Source organism: Anomaloglossus baeobatrachus, chromosome 2 (assembly GCF_048569485.1).
Source record: "Anomaloglossus baeobatrachus isolate aAnoBae1 chromosome 2, aAnoBae1.hap1, whole genome shotgun sequence".
NCBI classification, from domain to species: domain Eukaryota; kingdom Metazoa; phylum Chordata; class Amphibia; order Anura; family Aromobatidae; genus Anomaloglossus; species Anomaloglossus baeobatrachus.
The window spans coordinates 794480004-794496187 of NC_134354.1; the positions used below are offsets into that span (position 1 = coordinate 794480004).

At 52.9% G+C, this 16184-nt stretch overlaps 1 protein-coding gene across 1 annotated transcript in view; it reads left to right on the top strand.

Annotated features, from left to right (window-relative positions):
* NUP98 (nucleoporin 98 and 96 precursor) overlaps positions 1–16184 on the top strand; it is an 82672-nt gene that overhangs the window by 6596 nt on the left and 59892 nt on the right. Inside the window, 17 exon segments of the mRNA XM_075337699.1 lie at positions 1256–1355; positions 1617–1717; positions 2955–3137; positions 3214–3353; positions 3454–3561; positions 3638–3790; positions 3792–3819; positions 4480–4643; positions 4743–4886; positions 4992–5076; positions 6408–6500; positions 6835–6972; positions 14412–14545; positions 14617–14804; positions 14889–15002; positions 15082–15326; positions 15417–15530. Of these exon segments, the coding sequence (XP_075193814.1) occupies positions 1276–1355; positions 1617–1717; positions 2955–3137; positions 3214–3353; positions 3454–3561; positions 3638–3790; positions 3792–3819; positions 4480–4643; positions 4743–4886; positions 4992–5076; positions 6408–6500; positions 6835–6972; positions 14412–14545; positions 14617–14804; positions 14889–15002; positions 15082–15326; positions 15417–15530 (2212 nt within the window). The 5' untranslated portion in view covers positions 1256–1275.

The window sequence follows — 16184 nt, forward strand, 5'->3', positions numbered from 1 at the left end:
TTTGATGTGACGGCAGTGACCTCTGATTCCCACTTTGCTGCCTTGTCTGTTGGAGTTCGGGGAGGTCACAAATTTACCCCCCCCCCCCCTCCCCCCACTCAATCAATGGCGACTCCTGCTATGCCCCACCGACCACATACTTTACACTGCAGCTCTGCTTGCTCCTGTGACGCTCTGCCCTCAGTCTGCCAGTAACACAGAAGCACCTGCCGACCTGTCTCTGACTCTTCTCATGATGTTACAGGGGTGAGTGATGGCCTTGTTGGGGGGATTACACACGGACCGCCTCTCATCCGGCCAGTCTCGCCCGTTCTCCACAGCGGACCGCCGCTCATCGGCCAGTCTCGCCCGTTCTCCACAGCGGACCGCCTCTCATCCGGCCAGTCTCGCCCGTTCTCCACAGCGGACCGCCGCTCATCCGGCCAGTCTCGCCCGTTCTCCACAGCGGACCGCCTCTCATCCGGCCAGTCTCGCCCGTTCTCCACAGCGGACCGCCGCTCATCCGGCCAGTCTCGCCCGTTCTCCACAGCGGACCGCCGCTCATCCGGCCAGTCTCGCCCGTTCTCCACAGCGGACCGCCGCTCATCCGGCCAGTCTCGCCCGTTCTCCACAGCGGACCGCCGCTCATCCGGCCAGTCTCGCCCGTTCTCCACAGCGGACCGCCGCTCATCCTGCCAGTCTCGCCCGTTCTCCACAGCGGACCGCCGCTCATCCGGCCAGTCTCGCCCGTTCTCCACAGCGGACCGCCGCTCATCCGGCCATTCTCGCCCGTTCTCCACAGCGGACCGCCGCTCATCCGGCCAGTCTCGCCCGTTCTCCACAGGGGACCGCCGCTCATCCGGCCAGTCTCGCCCGTTCTCCACAGGGGACCGCCGCTCATCCGGCCAGTCTCGCCCGTTCTCCACAGGGGACCGCCGCTCATCCGGCCAGTCTCGCCCGTTCTCCACAGGGGACCGCCGCTCATCCGGCCAGTCTCGCCCGTTCTCCACAGGGGACCGCCGCTCATCCGGCCAGTCTCGCCCGTTCTCCACAGGGGACCGCCGCTCATCCGGCCAGTCTCGCCCGTTCTCCACAGCGGACCGCCGCTCATCCTGCCAGTCTCGCCCGTTCTCCACAGCGGACCGCCGCTCATCCTGCCAGTCTCGCCCGTTCTCCGCAGCGGACCGCCGCTCATCCGGCCAGTCTCGCCCGTTCTCCATAGACTGTCAGCTTTTGTGGTTCTGAAGTAACGGCTCTTTGTTTCCTTCTCTTCTAGGTCTATGAAGCTTTAGAAACATGTTCAATAAATCGTTTGGTACTCCTTTCGGAGGGGGCACCGGAGCATTCGGAGCAACATCAACGTTTGGGCAAAGTAAGTATCCGGCCCCCCTCTGGCTGCCCGCTCGTCCCACTCCATTGTGTGTCCTGCCGCTCGCTCTTGTTCCACGCGAGGCCATTTTGCTGGGTGTTTCTGATGTCCTGTGGGTTTTTGGCTTTCTGACCTCCGGGGCCTGTGACGCACACCGTCTCCCATGTGTTAGCCGGGCGTTGGTGTGATGGTTGATCGGCGTTGGACGGGAGTTGCTGCGGGCTACGCTCGTGTCATCAATAATCTGTTTTTGGTTTTTGATTCTCAGCTCCGGTTTTGGAACCGCGACTGCTACCGGGTTTGGAAGTTCAACGTTCGGTACCAACAACAACAGTGGCGGTTTGTTTGGAAACACGCAGAATAAACCTGGTGAGGCCCCGTGTTGTGGAGGGGAAGGAGGGGGGGCTCCGTGTTGTGGAGGGGAAGGAGGGGGGGCTCCGTGTTGTGGAGGGGAAGGAGGGGGGGCTCCGTGTTGTGGAGGGGAAGGAGGGGGGGCTCCGTGTTGTGGAGGGGAAGGAGGGGGGCCCCGTGTTGTGGAGGGGAAGGAGGGGTGGCCCCGTGTTGTGGAGGGGAAGGAGGGGTGGCCCCGTGTTGTGGAGGGGAAGGAGGGGTGGCCCCGTGTTGTGGAGGGGAAGGAGGGGTGGCCCCGTGTTGTGGAGGGGAAGGAGGGGTGGCCCCGTGTTGTGGAGGGGAAGGAGGGGTGGCCCCGTGTTGTGGAGGGGAAGGAGGGGTAGGCCCCGTGTTGTGGAGGGGAAGGAGGGGTAGGCCCCGTGTTGTGGAGGGGAAGGAGGGGTAGGCCCCGTGTTGTGGAGGGGAAGGAGGGGTAGGCCCCGTGTTGTGGAGGGGAAGGAGGGGTAGGCCCCGTGTTGTGGAGGGGAAGGAGGGGTAGGCCCCGTGTTGTGGAGGGGAAGGAGGGTAGGCCCCGTGTTGTGGAGGGGAAGGAGGGGTAGGCCCCGTGTTGTGGAGGGGAAGGAGGGGTAGGCCCCGTGTTGTGGAGGGGAAGGAGGGGTAGGCCCCGTGTTGTGGAGGGGAAGGAGGGGTAGGCCCCGTGTTGTGGAGGGGAAGGAGGGGTAGGCCCCGTGTTGTGGAGGGGAAGGAGGGGTAGGCCCCGTGTTGTGGAGGGGAAGGAGGGGTAGGCCCCGTGTTGTGGAGGGGAAGGAGGGGTAGGCCCCGTGTTGTGGAGGGGAAGGAGGGGTAGGCCCCGTGTTGTGGAGGGGAAGGAGGGGTAGGCCCCGTGTTGTGGAGGGGTAGGCCCCGTGTTGTGGAGGGGAAGGAGGGGTAGGCCCCGTGTTGTGGAGGGGAAGGAGGGGTAGGCCCCGTGTTGTGGAGGGGAAGGAGGGGTAGGCCCCGTGTTGTGGAGGGGAAGGAGGGGTAGGCCCCGTGTTGTGGAGGGGAAGGAGGGGTAGGCCCCGTGTTGTGGAGGGGAAGGAGGGGTAGGCCCCGTGTTGTGGAGGGGAAGGAGGGGTAGGCCCCGTGTTGTGGAGGGGAAGGAGGGGTAGGCCCCGTGTTGTGGAGGGGAAGGAGGGGTAGGCCCCGTGTTGTGGAGGGAGCTCTGTGGGGACGTGGTTGTGCTTCGTGATTTTATTGCGGTCTTTACTCCTCTCAGGTGGACTCTTCGGCACCGGAACCTTCAACCAGACAGCGCCCTCCTCCACAAGCACAGGTTTTGGCTTCGGCACGTCCACCGGTGCCACAAACTCCTTATTTGGGGCCACAAACACAGGAGGTGGCCTCTTCTCGTCCCAGAACAATGCCTTTGGTCAGACGAAGCCCTCCACCTTCAGCAGCAGTGCGTGCCCCCCGATCTCCAGGGCTTGGGTTTAGGTCTCTCTGGGTTTCCTTATCGGTCTCTTGTCCCTCTGTAGGTTTTGGGACGGGTACAAACACCACCAGCCTCTTCGGCAACACAAACACCACGGCCAATCCGTTTGGAGGGACATCCAGCACCCTGTTTGGGGCGTCGACGTTCTCTGCAGCCCCCACCGGGACCACCATCAAGTTCAATGTGAGTCTCTGCAGTCGCTGACCGATGTCACGGCTCCGTGGACGGAACAAGGAACATAAGGCTCTGGTAAGATTAACATTATTTATTTTTTTGTTTACAGGCCCCTTCTGGAACAGACACTATGGCGAAGGGCGGCGTGACCACGAACATCAGTACCAAGCACCAGTGTATCACCGCCATGAAGGAGTACGAGAGCAAGTCTTTGGAGGTGAGCGATGGGGCCACGGCCACCACTGACCGCCTCGTGTCTGGTTTTGGTCACTGATGACCGTGTCTTCCCGTAGGAGCTGCGTCTGGAAGATTATCAGGCCAACAGGAAGGGGCCACAGAATCCAGTGGGAGCAGCCGCGGCTACAAGCCTATTCGGGGCGTCCACAGCCACTTCAAGCGCCTCCACGGGGCTCTTTGGGGCGACGCCGTCCAGCAGCAGCTTTTCATTTTGGCAATAAAAATGCATTTGGTCAAGGTATGTGATGGGTCCAACATAGATGTGTGCCGGAGGGGGCCGCCTGGACTGGGGGAGGGGGGGGCGCGCCTGGACTGGGGGAGGGGGGGGGGAGCCTGGACTAGGGGAGGGGGGGGGGGGGAGCCTGGACTGGGGGAGGGGGGGGGGGAGCCTGGACTAGGGGAGGGGGGGGGGGAGCCTGGACTGGGGGAGGGGGGGGGGGAGCCTGGACTGGGGGAGGGGGGGGGAGCCTGGACTGGGGGAGGGGGGGGGGGGAGCCTGGACTAGGGGAGGGGGGGGGGGGGAGCCTGGGAGGGGGGGGGGGGAGCCTGGACTGGGGGAGGGGGGGGGGGGAGCCTGGACTGGGGGAGGGGGGGGGGGAGCCTGGACTGGGGGAGGGGGGGGGGGAGCGCGCGCCTGGACTGGGGGAGGGGGGGCGCGCGCCTGGACTGGGGGAGGGGGGGGGCGCGCGCCTGGACTGGGGGAGGGGGGGGGCGCGCGCCTGGACTGGGGGAGGGGGGGGGCGCGCGCCTGGACTGGGGGAGGGGGGGGGCGCGCGCCTGGACTGGGGGAGGGGGGGGGCGCGCGCCTGGACTGGGGGAGGGGGGGGGCGCGCGCCTGGACTGGGGGAGGGGGGGGGGGGGAGCCTGGACTGGGGGCTTATTGTGACTGTGTCTGCAGGTACCAGCACGTTTGGAGCAAACACCGGGAGTCTTTTCGGCCAGGCCTCTGCCCAGCCAGCCACGAGCTTGTTTAATAAGCCATTCCCAGCCACGACCACACAGAACGCTGGCTTTTCATTTGGAAACACCAACACGCTGGGGCAGCCGCAGACCAGCACGATGGTGAGTGGTGTGTGCGTGTGCCGGCACTCCTGTGCATGTGTGCGCGCGGCACTCATGTATGCGTGTGTGCTCGCTTGCTTCATGTGATGTCTTCCGCAGGGTCTCTTTGGCAGCACTCAGGCCACACAGTCCACCGGCCTCTTTGGCACAGCCACCAACACAAATGCCGGCTCGGCCTTTGGAACGGGAACCAATCTGTTTGGCCAGGCCAGTAATACGCCGTTCGGAGGTGTTGGAAATTCGGTACGTAAATTGGGGACCAGCGCACAGCAGATCTCCCGGCGTGGAGCGGCCTCTCTGTGGTCGCTGTTTTGTTGCAGATTTCTTATCTTTTATTTTCTGTAACAGACGCTGTTCAATAACAAACCAACAGCATTCGGGACGACCACGACCAGTGCCCCGGCATTCGGCACCGGCTCCGGGACGCTGTTCGGTAAGAAATCTTCACTATTATTTAAGGAAAGAGACGTCCAGTCAGTATAACATGAGGAAAGGCTTTCCTAATAATTTCTAATTAGTGCACTGTTATTTACGCCTGTACTCCAGAGCTGCACTCACTATTCTGCTGGTGCAGTCACTGTGTACATACATTACATTACTGATCCTGAGTTACATCCTGTATTATACTCCAGAGCTGCACTCACTATTCTGCTGCTGCAGTCACTGTGTACATACATTACTGATCCTGAGATATCTCCTGTATTATACTCCAGAGCTGCACTCACTATTCTGCTGGTGCAGTCACTGTGTACATACATTACATTACTGATCCTGAGATATCTCCTGTATTATACTCCAGAGCTGCACTCACTATTCTGCTGGTGCAGTCACTGTGTACATACATTACATTACTGATCCTGAGATATCTCCTGTATTATACTCCAGAGCTGCACTCACTATTCTGCTGCTGCAGTCACTGTGTACATACATTACTGATCCTGAGATATCTCCTGTATTATACTCCAGAGCTGCACTCACTATTCTGCTGGTGCAGTCACTGTGTACATACATTACATTACTGATCCTGAGATATCTCCTGTATTATACTCCAGAGCTGCACTCACTATTCTGCTGGTGCAGTCACTGTGTACATACATTACTGATCCTGAGTTACCTCCTGTATTATCCTCCAGAGCTGCACTCACTATTCTACTGGTGCAGTCACTGTGTACATACATTACTGATCCTGAGTTACCTCCTGTATTATACTCCAGAGCTGCACTCACTATTCTGCTGGTGCAGTCACTGTGTACATACATTACTGATCCTGAGTTACCTCCTGTATTATACTCCAGAGCTGCACTCACTATTCTGCTGCTGCAGTCACTGTGTACATACATTACTGATCCTGAGTTACCGCCTGTATTATACTCCAGAGCTGCACTCACTATTCTGCTGCTGTCACTGTGTACATACATTACATTACTGATCCTGAGATATCTCCTGTATTATACTCCAGAGCTGCACTCACTATTCTGCTGGTGCAGTCACTGTGTACATACATTACATTACTGATCCTGAGATATCTCCTGTATTATACTCCAGAGCTGCACTCACTATTCTGCTGGTGCAGTCACTGTGTACATACATTACTGATCCTGAGATATCTCCTGTATTATACTCCAGAGCTGCACTCACTATTCTGCTGATGCCGTCACTGTGTACATACATTACATTACTGATCCTGAGATCTCCTGTATTATACTCCAGAGCTGCACTCACTATTCTGCGCACCCTCTGTCTTATGTCCCCCTCTTTCTGCAGGGTTTGGAGCTAATAATACGGGCAGCAGTCTCTTTGGTAACAAGACTGCAGCAGGGACACTTGGGCCCGGCCTCGGCACCGGGTTTGGACAAGGTAGGATTGCATTGTGCTGGTTGCCTTCTGATTGGGAGGTGAGCGATCGCCGGCTCCTCTGCTGGGAGAGGAGGAGGAGGAGGAGGAGGATGATGCACTGAACGTGTTAATAGTATAATCGCAAAGCAGGATGACGGCTGAGGGCGTGGCCTCACTATCCTGGAGCTTCTGCACCAGCGCAGTCATCGGCTGTCATCTTTGCTTTGCCGAGTGATGACCCCCGGAGCGCTGTGTGCCCTGATAACCAGTCCCCCTGTTTCCCTTTAGTCCTGTGCTCTTACCACTGGAGCGCTGTGTACCCTGATAACCGGTCCCCTCTGTTTCCCCATCTCAGGTCTGAACACCGGCCAGACGTCACTGTTCGGAAATAATCAGCCAAAACTCGGTGCCCTCGGGACGGGCACGTTTGGTTCCACTGGGTTTAATGCGGCCAGCACAGGGCTGGGATTTGGAGGCGCTCAGGCTCCTGTTGGTGAGTTTTACTGTTGCGGAGGATGTTGTCATGTCAAGGGAGAAATTTAGGTAAGACTGCTAATGGAGTCTTTGTTCAGGGCAAATCCAGAGGTACGGGCCAAATTAGCTATCTGTACAGATATTAATGAATCAATGATCACAATGAGACGTGTTCACTGTTTAAGCCAGTATAGGCGACTGACCCTTGTAATGAATAGATCAGATATTAGAATAACATTTCAGCCTTCAGACATGTACAAAGTATCAAAATCTGTCTTTTTCTCATACATCGAAGCCGTATAGGGAGGTTTTGGGGAGGTTAGATTAGAAGCATAGAAACACATACTTCACCCCACAGATAACACTACATTCCTCCTTTGTGTGAAACCACTGATAAGACTTTCACTATGAAAACCTTCCTTGTTCATTCTGGCTTCATCATCTTTGGTTAACCCTTTCTTGAACATACAGCTTAGAATCATATTATGGCGTCTGTGCGATTTGTCATATAGACACACAGTGACATCTCTATTTTGATTTATTTACATACACAGATAATCCTATTACATTTGAACAAACAATCTATAGCCCAGGCTTCCTTCACAGCCCCCCCTTAATAAGATATCTGTAAATGTTGTCAATTTTATAATTTTCCCATTTAGATATATTTTATTTGGAACTTATTTGTGACCCTCCCCCCTTGGAACTTATTTATTTATCGAGCACCATTGATTCCATGGTGTTGTACATGAGAAGGGGTTACATACAGAATACATACACAAGTTACAATAGACAAGACTAGTGCAGAGGGAAGAGGGCCCTGCCCTTGCGGGCTTACATTCTATAGGATTTATTAAAAATAACTTTATGATTTTATAGGGGCTATTAGGATTGGCATTATTACATTCATTAGGGCACATTATCCTGACCAAGGAAGATTGAATCTGGATCTTATTTTGAGATTAGCACATAACCAAAAAAACATTTGCTACAGATTCTGTGGTTCTTTTTCCCAAATATTAAACAAAGAGGATACTTGGTCAGTGCTAGTCCATTTAGGTCCACATCGTGAACCTTGGTGATCTGCTCTTGATAAAGTACCAAACATCACGAGACTTCATGTGAACAGTTTGTGGCGCTGACTTAGAGAAACCTTCTGGAATAATGGGTGAAATAGCAGCCACTTTCTGCTTCAGTTGTTTCAGGATCTTTGAACATCTTCACGATAGGCTCTTCCAAAACTTATCCCGAAATTAGAGAGTCAACAGCTGGCATTTTATATTAAGGAAAACACTGAATATTCATATGACTTAGTAGGAGACAAAAACATTTATAAATTGTTAGGTTACATCAACTGGACCACATATTTGGGTTTGTGAAATGGCTGAAGTATTTTAGGTTACTCAATTCGTACCCTCAACAGTCCCCTCTTGACACACTTCTGCCATTTCCGAATACTAAGGGTACTGCGTTCCCTTAGGAAAAGGGGAAGAAAGATCTGTTGGGAAATCCTGCCTGACTGAGCGTTGAGGCATGGGCGGAGAGGGGAATGGGATTTCTTCACCGGTTTGAGACCAAGGACCCCTAGGCGAGTCCTCACCCTTTGTAGTTGGACTTTCCCATGTCTCAAGGCTCTCTAAGGGTATGTGCGCACGTTGCTTTTTACCTGCTTTTTTGCTGCTTTTTCTTCTGCGCTGTTTAATGCCAAAATGGATGTGTTCTTCTATTCAAGCAAAGTCTATGGGAATTTGGGTTTCTTGTTCACACTATGTTGTTCAAAATGCTGCCTTTTTGTGGCAGAACTTTGGTCAAAAACTCAGCTTTGCAGTGCAAAACCCAAATGGCAAAAACAATTGACATGTTGCTTCTTTGAAAAGCTGAGTTTTTGACCAAAGTTCTGCCTCAAAAAGGCAGCATTTTGAACAACATAGTGTGAACAAGAAACCCAAATTCCCATAGACTTTGCTTGAATAGAAGAACACATCCATTTTGGCATTAAACAGCGCAGAAGAAAAAGCAGCAAAAAAGCAGGTAAAAAGCAGGTAAAAAGCAACGTGCGCACATACCCTCAGTCCTCCTTTCGAACTGTTTTGGCAATGATGGTCTGAGACTGTACAGGTCTTTTTGAAAAGGATAAATATGAGCAAGACGCTCAGTGCAGCTCCGGTGGATCGACCCTTCTGCAATGCGGGGCGTGAATCCTTGTTGTCCTGCCGTTGAGCTTCATCGAAATTTCTCTGGTTGGAAGAAGTTGGATCAACTCATCTAATCTTGACTCATGGCTCTTTCTCGCTTGTCCTTTTAGGATTAATCAGTCTCCTGACTGAAGACCATATACTACTAACTCTGATTTAGGATCTGAAATTAGAAAATACACTTGTTTATTCCACTATTTAGTCAATCATATGAAAATTGTACGTGCCTTGTGCTAAACCAAAAAACATCCCACAAATAGCCCTATTTATTACTAAAGGGAAACAAAACACGCATTGGTTCACAACTTTAGTTTTGTTTTTTTCTTTGTTTTTTACATACCACTTGCATTATGTGGATTTCAGCAATGACGTTGTTTTCTGCACTGGAATGCCTCTGACCAAACCTGGAGAGAAAGCTACACAACACGCACAGACTTGCATACAACACGCTCATGATATACATCAATAATCAGTTTGCAGGCTCTAAAAATGGGTAGAGCAGGTGCAGGGTGTTTCCGCGGACTCTTCTGTTTTTTTTTTTTGGGGGGGGGGGGTTTTCACATTGTTTTAAGGACGTTTTTTACAAGACCGGGTGAGTTTGCCTACCTGGGTACTGAACCCTTGTGTCACCAAAGCGCACACTATTTATTTTTCACAGATTTTAGTCCATAAGTTACTTGGGCCATCATGAAGAAGAGATCTCATGGCAGAGAAAGCTTACCGCCCTTCATCCACAGACCTTCCTCAGTCAGCTGGCTCCCTGCGTCTCACACTCCATTCCTTGTTGATTTGCTTGTTCCTGTAGGGATTTAAGAACACAAGGAGTGACAGAAGTCACTGACGTGACAGGTGCCACCGAGGTATGGTCCTGGTTTGCATTGGTAAAGGGCTCTTCAACTCTAGGCCCGTTCACTGCTTCTTGGTCAGCTGCACCTGTGCGGGGATCTCCATCCGATTCCATCAGCTCAGATCTAGACTTTATCTTCAGCATACCTAGCTCATTTGACAACAGGAAAGATCTACATCCTACATACGTATTTCGACTATCTTACTATCTTACCTACTTCTGCTCCACCCATCTAGAGAGGCATTAATATGTCACTTCTTCCTGTACCGATAGGAGGGGAGAGAGTGGTTCAAATTTAGACTACCTCATGTTGTGTAAACCGTAGCATATCCCGTGCAGAATCGACCAATATCTTGTTCCATCTATAAAAACAAAAACTAAAAGAAATATGCATTAGATCATTCTTATAACAGGCTTTGAAAAATATGTCTATCTAATATGCCTGCTACGCCCTTTATTTTTGGGGGGGGGGTTTTGTACTAATTTGGCAAAATTCACAATTTGGCCTTGGAGATCCGCTTCTTGGGCTGATTTGAAGGGATACTGTGATACTCTGGGAAAAGGCACACCTGGCTTCAGGTAGATCATTACTGGATCTACAGGGAGTTTACCCTCATCATTAGGCCCTTTTGACCATAATGTTCTACATCAGATTTATCAGTACATGGCATAGAGAGCATCACAGTGGGGAGTGCCCGTAGGAGGCAAGTCTACTCGCACCCTTCTGGGGAATTTGGTTTAGTCAGGGTGAGAGTAATACCTCCTGCTCCATCATTTATGGGGGCCTTTAATTTATTTAACAAATCAGATTTTAGTAAATTGGCTGGATAGGTTGTTTGACAACACAAACTGGTTGTAAATTTCTGGGAAAGGTCCTACCAGTAGAGGAATGGTTAGAGTTTGCGTAGTGGGTAATCCGTCTACGCCCACCAGGTAAGGACGTCATCAGAAAGGGGCAGGGTGTGATCAGGTGGTATATCAGATATTTTAACAATAGAATTGGCCAACCCAGTGTCCACCATGAATTCAGTAGGGGCCCCTGCGACATCTAAAGCTGTAGAAAACCCCTGCTTTGAACTGACCATCACGGCAGAATCTAGTTGGCCACACCTGCATTGTGGATATATGTGCTGCAGGTTTTGGTTATGGTTTTAATGGTACCCGGCCAAACACTGGGATTGGGGGGCATGACACTTTCTTCGATAGTGAACGGGCTGACCACAACGCCAACAGATCAAATACTGGCTTTGTTGGGTTTGTTGCTTATTGCCAAAACGCTGATTGGATGTATTGTTGGACCGGTACGGATTCACAATGGGGTTTGGTTGCTGTTGAATACGCTGTGGCTGAAAGAACTGTGGCTGCTGCTGCATAGGGCAGTATTCTTGCTGCTACTTTGGTTTGGAGGTACGTATACAGGGTTTGGGCCCTGTTGGGGCATGGGCTGTGGTAAGGGCTGCGCTGGTGTGTTAGTATACACCAATGTTGGGGCATTCTTTTTAGATTTCGGGGCTGGATGCTTTACCAGACTTTTCTGGAAACTTTTAGCAACCAGGATAGCATCTTTGGTAGGAAGATTTATGACCTCTGGTCGAGTGGACATTACTATGTCCTTAAGGTCTGTTTGCAGACCTCCAATAAAGGGGATGGTTAAACTGTCTCCTGCTTCTACCTTAGTGAGATTATAAAGGTCCTTCCGAGCAGCTAAATACCACTGATGGACCTGTAGCATTTCTTTATAAAATCGCATAGGGTTAATTTCGGGATCTGGCAGGCAGTGGATTAATGCTGCTTACTGGGTGGGGTTGAAGGGGACGTGTTTGGGTGAGGGCTGATCCTCGTCAGGTTTGGAGTAAGGCTCACTGCGTGTCCTAGAGGAAGGAGGGGGATCCAGGGGGAGGGGATTGGTAACTGGGGAGCGTGACGCCAGACTGGCCGGTGGGGGGAGAGACCGCATTGCAGGTACAGGAGGGGCCAGGGGTATGGGTGTGGATAACAACTCCTGAGTCTGCTTGGTTGTTCTCTGGTGTAGAAGAGGCACATAGTAACCTCCTCCGGGAGTTAAAACCGGGAGGATTGGGACAGGTTTATGGCCATGACTTAGGTGTGGGCAGTGAGCTGCACAATTATTACACCCATCTCTCCAGTCTATGTTCTGGTAGCCACACTGGTAACATGTGCAGCGGGCTGGGTCCTATGGGGGCGGTTTCTCAATTGGTACTTCTGGATGGATAGAGGCAGGAGTGGGCGGGGTCAATGTCGGGTTGTGGGTGGTGGCTCTACTAACTGTGAGGTGGGTGCTGGGACAGAGGGAACTAAGGCCGGTGTGGGCAGTACAGAAAGAGTTGAGGGATTCTGGCCAGTGGGTGGGACCGCAACATCTGTGAGTAGCTCAGTTTGTCCAGGATCAGGCTGCAAAGTAGCAACAAAACAACCTTCCCGAGTGCCCCTAAAACCATCCTCAGACTTGGGTGACCTATAGTAAAACACATCTCCTCGCTCATTTTCATCTTTGACCTCAATGTATCCTTCTGATAGCAATATCTGCGTTACTCTGCCAAACAATTCCGCATCAATCAACAATCTGTTGTTACCTTCCGGCCTTTCAGCTTTCTGTTTCCTCCGTCTGAACATTTTTGCTGTCTTGGTGGTGTCCGGATTACACTAATTTATGACTATGCGGTGTGCGTTATAGTCCGGCCGGTACTTAAGGCCACACGTCTATACTAGCCGCTTCCTTAGCTTTATAGTAATATAAGGGTATCCATTGACAGGAGGAGAACGTACAAAAATGTCCTGCTCTCCGGACTTGACCAGCTGCACCAATTTATTGTCCTAAGCACTCTTCGATCAAGGGCATACGGCATGTATCCCATAAAAGGAGGACGACGTACAAAAAATGCATGTGCACATACAAGAATGTCCCAGCCTCCAGACTTGGTCAGCTGTACCAATTTAACGTCCTAATCCCCATCTTCAATCACGGGTGTGTGTCCCCCGCCCGCATCTTTAATTACAGACCGGCTTCGTCTAACTAGCTATATTCGGCCACCACAGTCTTTCCTGCCCTAACAACCGTCCTCTGGATCCCGTGTGGCACTCTTGATCCACACCTCAGGGCTGGGATCGTGCTACTGAGCCCCAGCGGGCACTACCCCCGAGTCACAATCGGGTACCTTTTAACACAGATAGGGACACACAGCCCGTCACTTCCTCCTCTCCAAGATCAACCACATCGGCAGTGAATACACAGTATGTAACACTCACTGGGGTTGGAGGCGATCAGCCTAATTGGAGTGGAGGGAGGTCTCAGTCCGCAACGTCCAAACAATCGGTATTTCCAGGTTGGCAATGCGTCCTTGGAGGGGCCCCACGTTGGGCGCCAACTATCAAGGGAGAAATTTATGTAAGACTGCTAATGGAGTCTTTGTTAAGGGCAAATCCAGAGGTACGGGCCAAATTGGCTATCTGTACAGATATTCATGAATTAGACAATGATCACAACGAGACGTGTTCACTGTTTGAGCCAGTATAGGCGACTGACTCGTGTAAAGAATAGATAATAATTTTATTCATTTATATAGCGTTATTAATTCCACAGCGCTTTACATACATTGGCAATGCTGTCCCCATTGGGGCTCACAATCTAAAGTCCCTATCTGTATGTCTTTGGAGTGTGGTAGGAAACTGGAGTATCCGGAGGAAACCCACGCAAACACGGGGGGAACATACAAACTCTTTGCAGATGGTGTCCTTGGTGGGATTTGAACCCAGGATCCCAGTGCTGCAAGACTGCAGTGCTAACCACTGAGCCACCACAAGACTACAGTGCTAACCACTGAGCCACCGTGCCGCCCAGATCAGATATTAGTATAACCTTTCAGCCTTCAGACATGTACAAAGTATCAAAATCTATCTTTTCTCATACATTGAAGCCGTATAGGGAGGTTTTGAGGAGGTTGGAGGAGAAGCGTAGAAACACACATTTCACCCCACAGAGAACACTACATTCCTCCTTTGTGTGAAACCACTGATAAGACTTTCACTGTGAAAACCTTCACTGTTCATTGTTCATTCTGGCTTCATCATCTCTGGTTAACCCTTTCTTGAATATACAGCTTAGAATCATATTATGGCATCTGTGCGATTGCCATATAGACACACAGATCTTTATGCAGTGACATCTATATTTTGATTACTAACATACACAGATCATCTTATTACATTTGAACAAACAATCTATAGCCCAGGCTACCCTAACAGTCACAGCGTGGGCCAGTTGCCCTGCCGGGCTGGGGGGGAGCGGGCGGCCCTGCCGGGTTGGGGGGGAGCGGGCGGCCCTGCCGGCCTTTGGGGGTAGCCGGTGGCCCTGCCGCACACAGGGCCCTCACTGTCATGTCTGCCTCTTGATTTCAGCTCTGAGTGACTCGGGGGCGTCGGCGGCCCAGCAGCTCGTCCTCCAGCAGCAGCTCACTGCGCTCGCCTATTCTCCTTATGGGGATTCGCCTCTCTTCCGAAACCCTATCTCAGATCCGAAGAAGAAGGAGGAGGTGAGTGGCGGTATGTGATGGTGTACAATGCGGTGTCCCCCTTCAGGTAGTGACTGTCGTTGTTCTGTTAGCGCCTGAAGCCCACCAATCCCGCTGCACAGAAAGCTCTAACCACCCCAACTCACTACAAGCTCACCCCTCGCCCCGCCACCAAAGTGCGCCCAAAAGCGCTGCAGACCGCCGGAACCGCAAAGTCACAACTGTTCGATGGTCTGGACGATGACGAGCCGTCGCTCTCCAATGGAGCCTTCATGCCCAGGTGAGCTGGTGGTCAGTGGATGAGGTTAGAGGGGAGTGTGAGGGTTAATCCTGCGTGTGACGCCCGTTATGTTCTGCTTCACAGGAAGAGCATAAAGAAGTTGGTGTTAAAGAACCTGAACATCAGCAATCTGGCCTCGCCGTCCCGCACCGAGACGGAGGAGGTGCCGTCTCCAGCCAGATACCCGGAGAATGACGGGTGAGGGTCCGCACGGCCGCTGCTGCCTCCGCCGGGGTCTCCACAGGGAGTGTATGTAACTGAGGCCTTGTGATTTCAGAGTCAACGAGAAGGGCAGCTCCGAGGTGGACGGCGAGCACGACGAGGACGTCTCTGCATACTACCCCCCTCCACCATCAAAACCGCTGCCTCCAAGCCACGAGAAGAAGCGCGTGAACAGCATGGACGACACAATCGTGGCGCTGAACATGCGCAGCGCTCTGCGGAATAGTGTGGACGGCAGCGCGGAGGAGAGCTCGCTGACAGAGGAGGAGATCCTCCATGATGGGCCGCCGCACCCAGCGGGTGAGTGACCGGCACACAGTGGCTGGCGGGGAGCAGAACCCGTGTGTATCTGACCCGTGTGTGTGTGTATCTGACTCGTGTCTCCCCCAGGCATTGTGCTGAGCAGAGAAGGCTACTACACCATCCCCCCCATGGAGGAGCTGGCCAAGATGGTGGAGGAGGACGGCAAGTGCATTGTAGACGGCTTCACTATTGGCCGCAGAGGTGAGTGGGGTGGGGGGGGCACAGGTATGTGATGCTGGGAGGACCCTCCCCCTATTAGGGCTCATGCTGGGGGTATCGCTGGTGTGCATTGTCAGCAAAGGACCCGATCCGGTGCCATCCGGCCTCATCTGGGAGCACTGGGCGGGGGGCTGTGCACCAGTGCCGGAGCCGCTCCGCCGTGTCTGCACCACTACCAGATTATAGAAAGGGGCCGAACATGCACCCCTGCTGCCCTGGAGCGCCGGGGGGGGGGGGGGGCGGTCTATGCCCCCTCTCTGCCCTGGAACATCATCTGGACTGCAGAAGCTCCATCCATGCTTTGGCCATCAGGAGGGCTGTAGATGCCCCCTCCATGCTTTGGACCATCAGGAGGGTTGTAGATGCCCCCTCCATGCTTTGGACCATCAGGAGGGCTGTAGATGCCCCCTCCATGCTTTTTCCATCAGGGTGACTGTAGATGCCCCCTCCATGCTTTGGACCATCAGGAGGGCTGTAGATGCCCCCTCCATGCTTTGGACCATCAGGGGGCTGTAGATGCCCCCTCCATGCTTTGGGCCATCAGGAGGGCTGTAGATGCCCCCTCCATGCTTTGGGCCATCAGGAGGGCTGTAGATGCCCCCTCCATGCTTTGGGCCATCAGGAGGGCTGTAGATG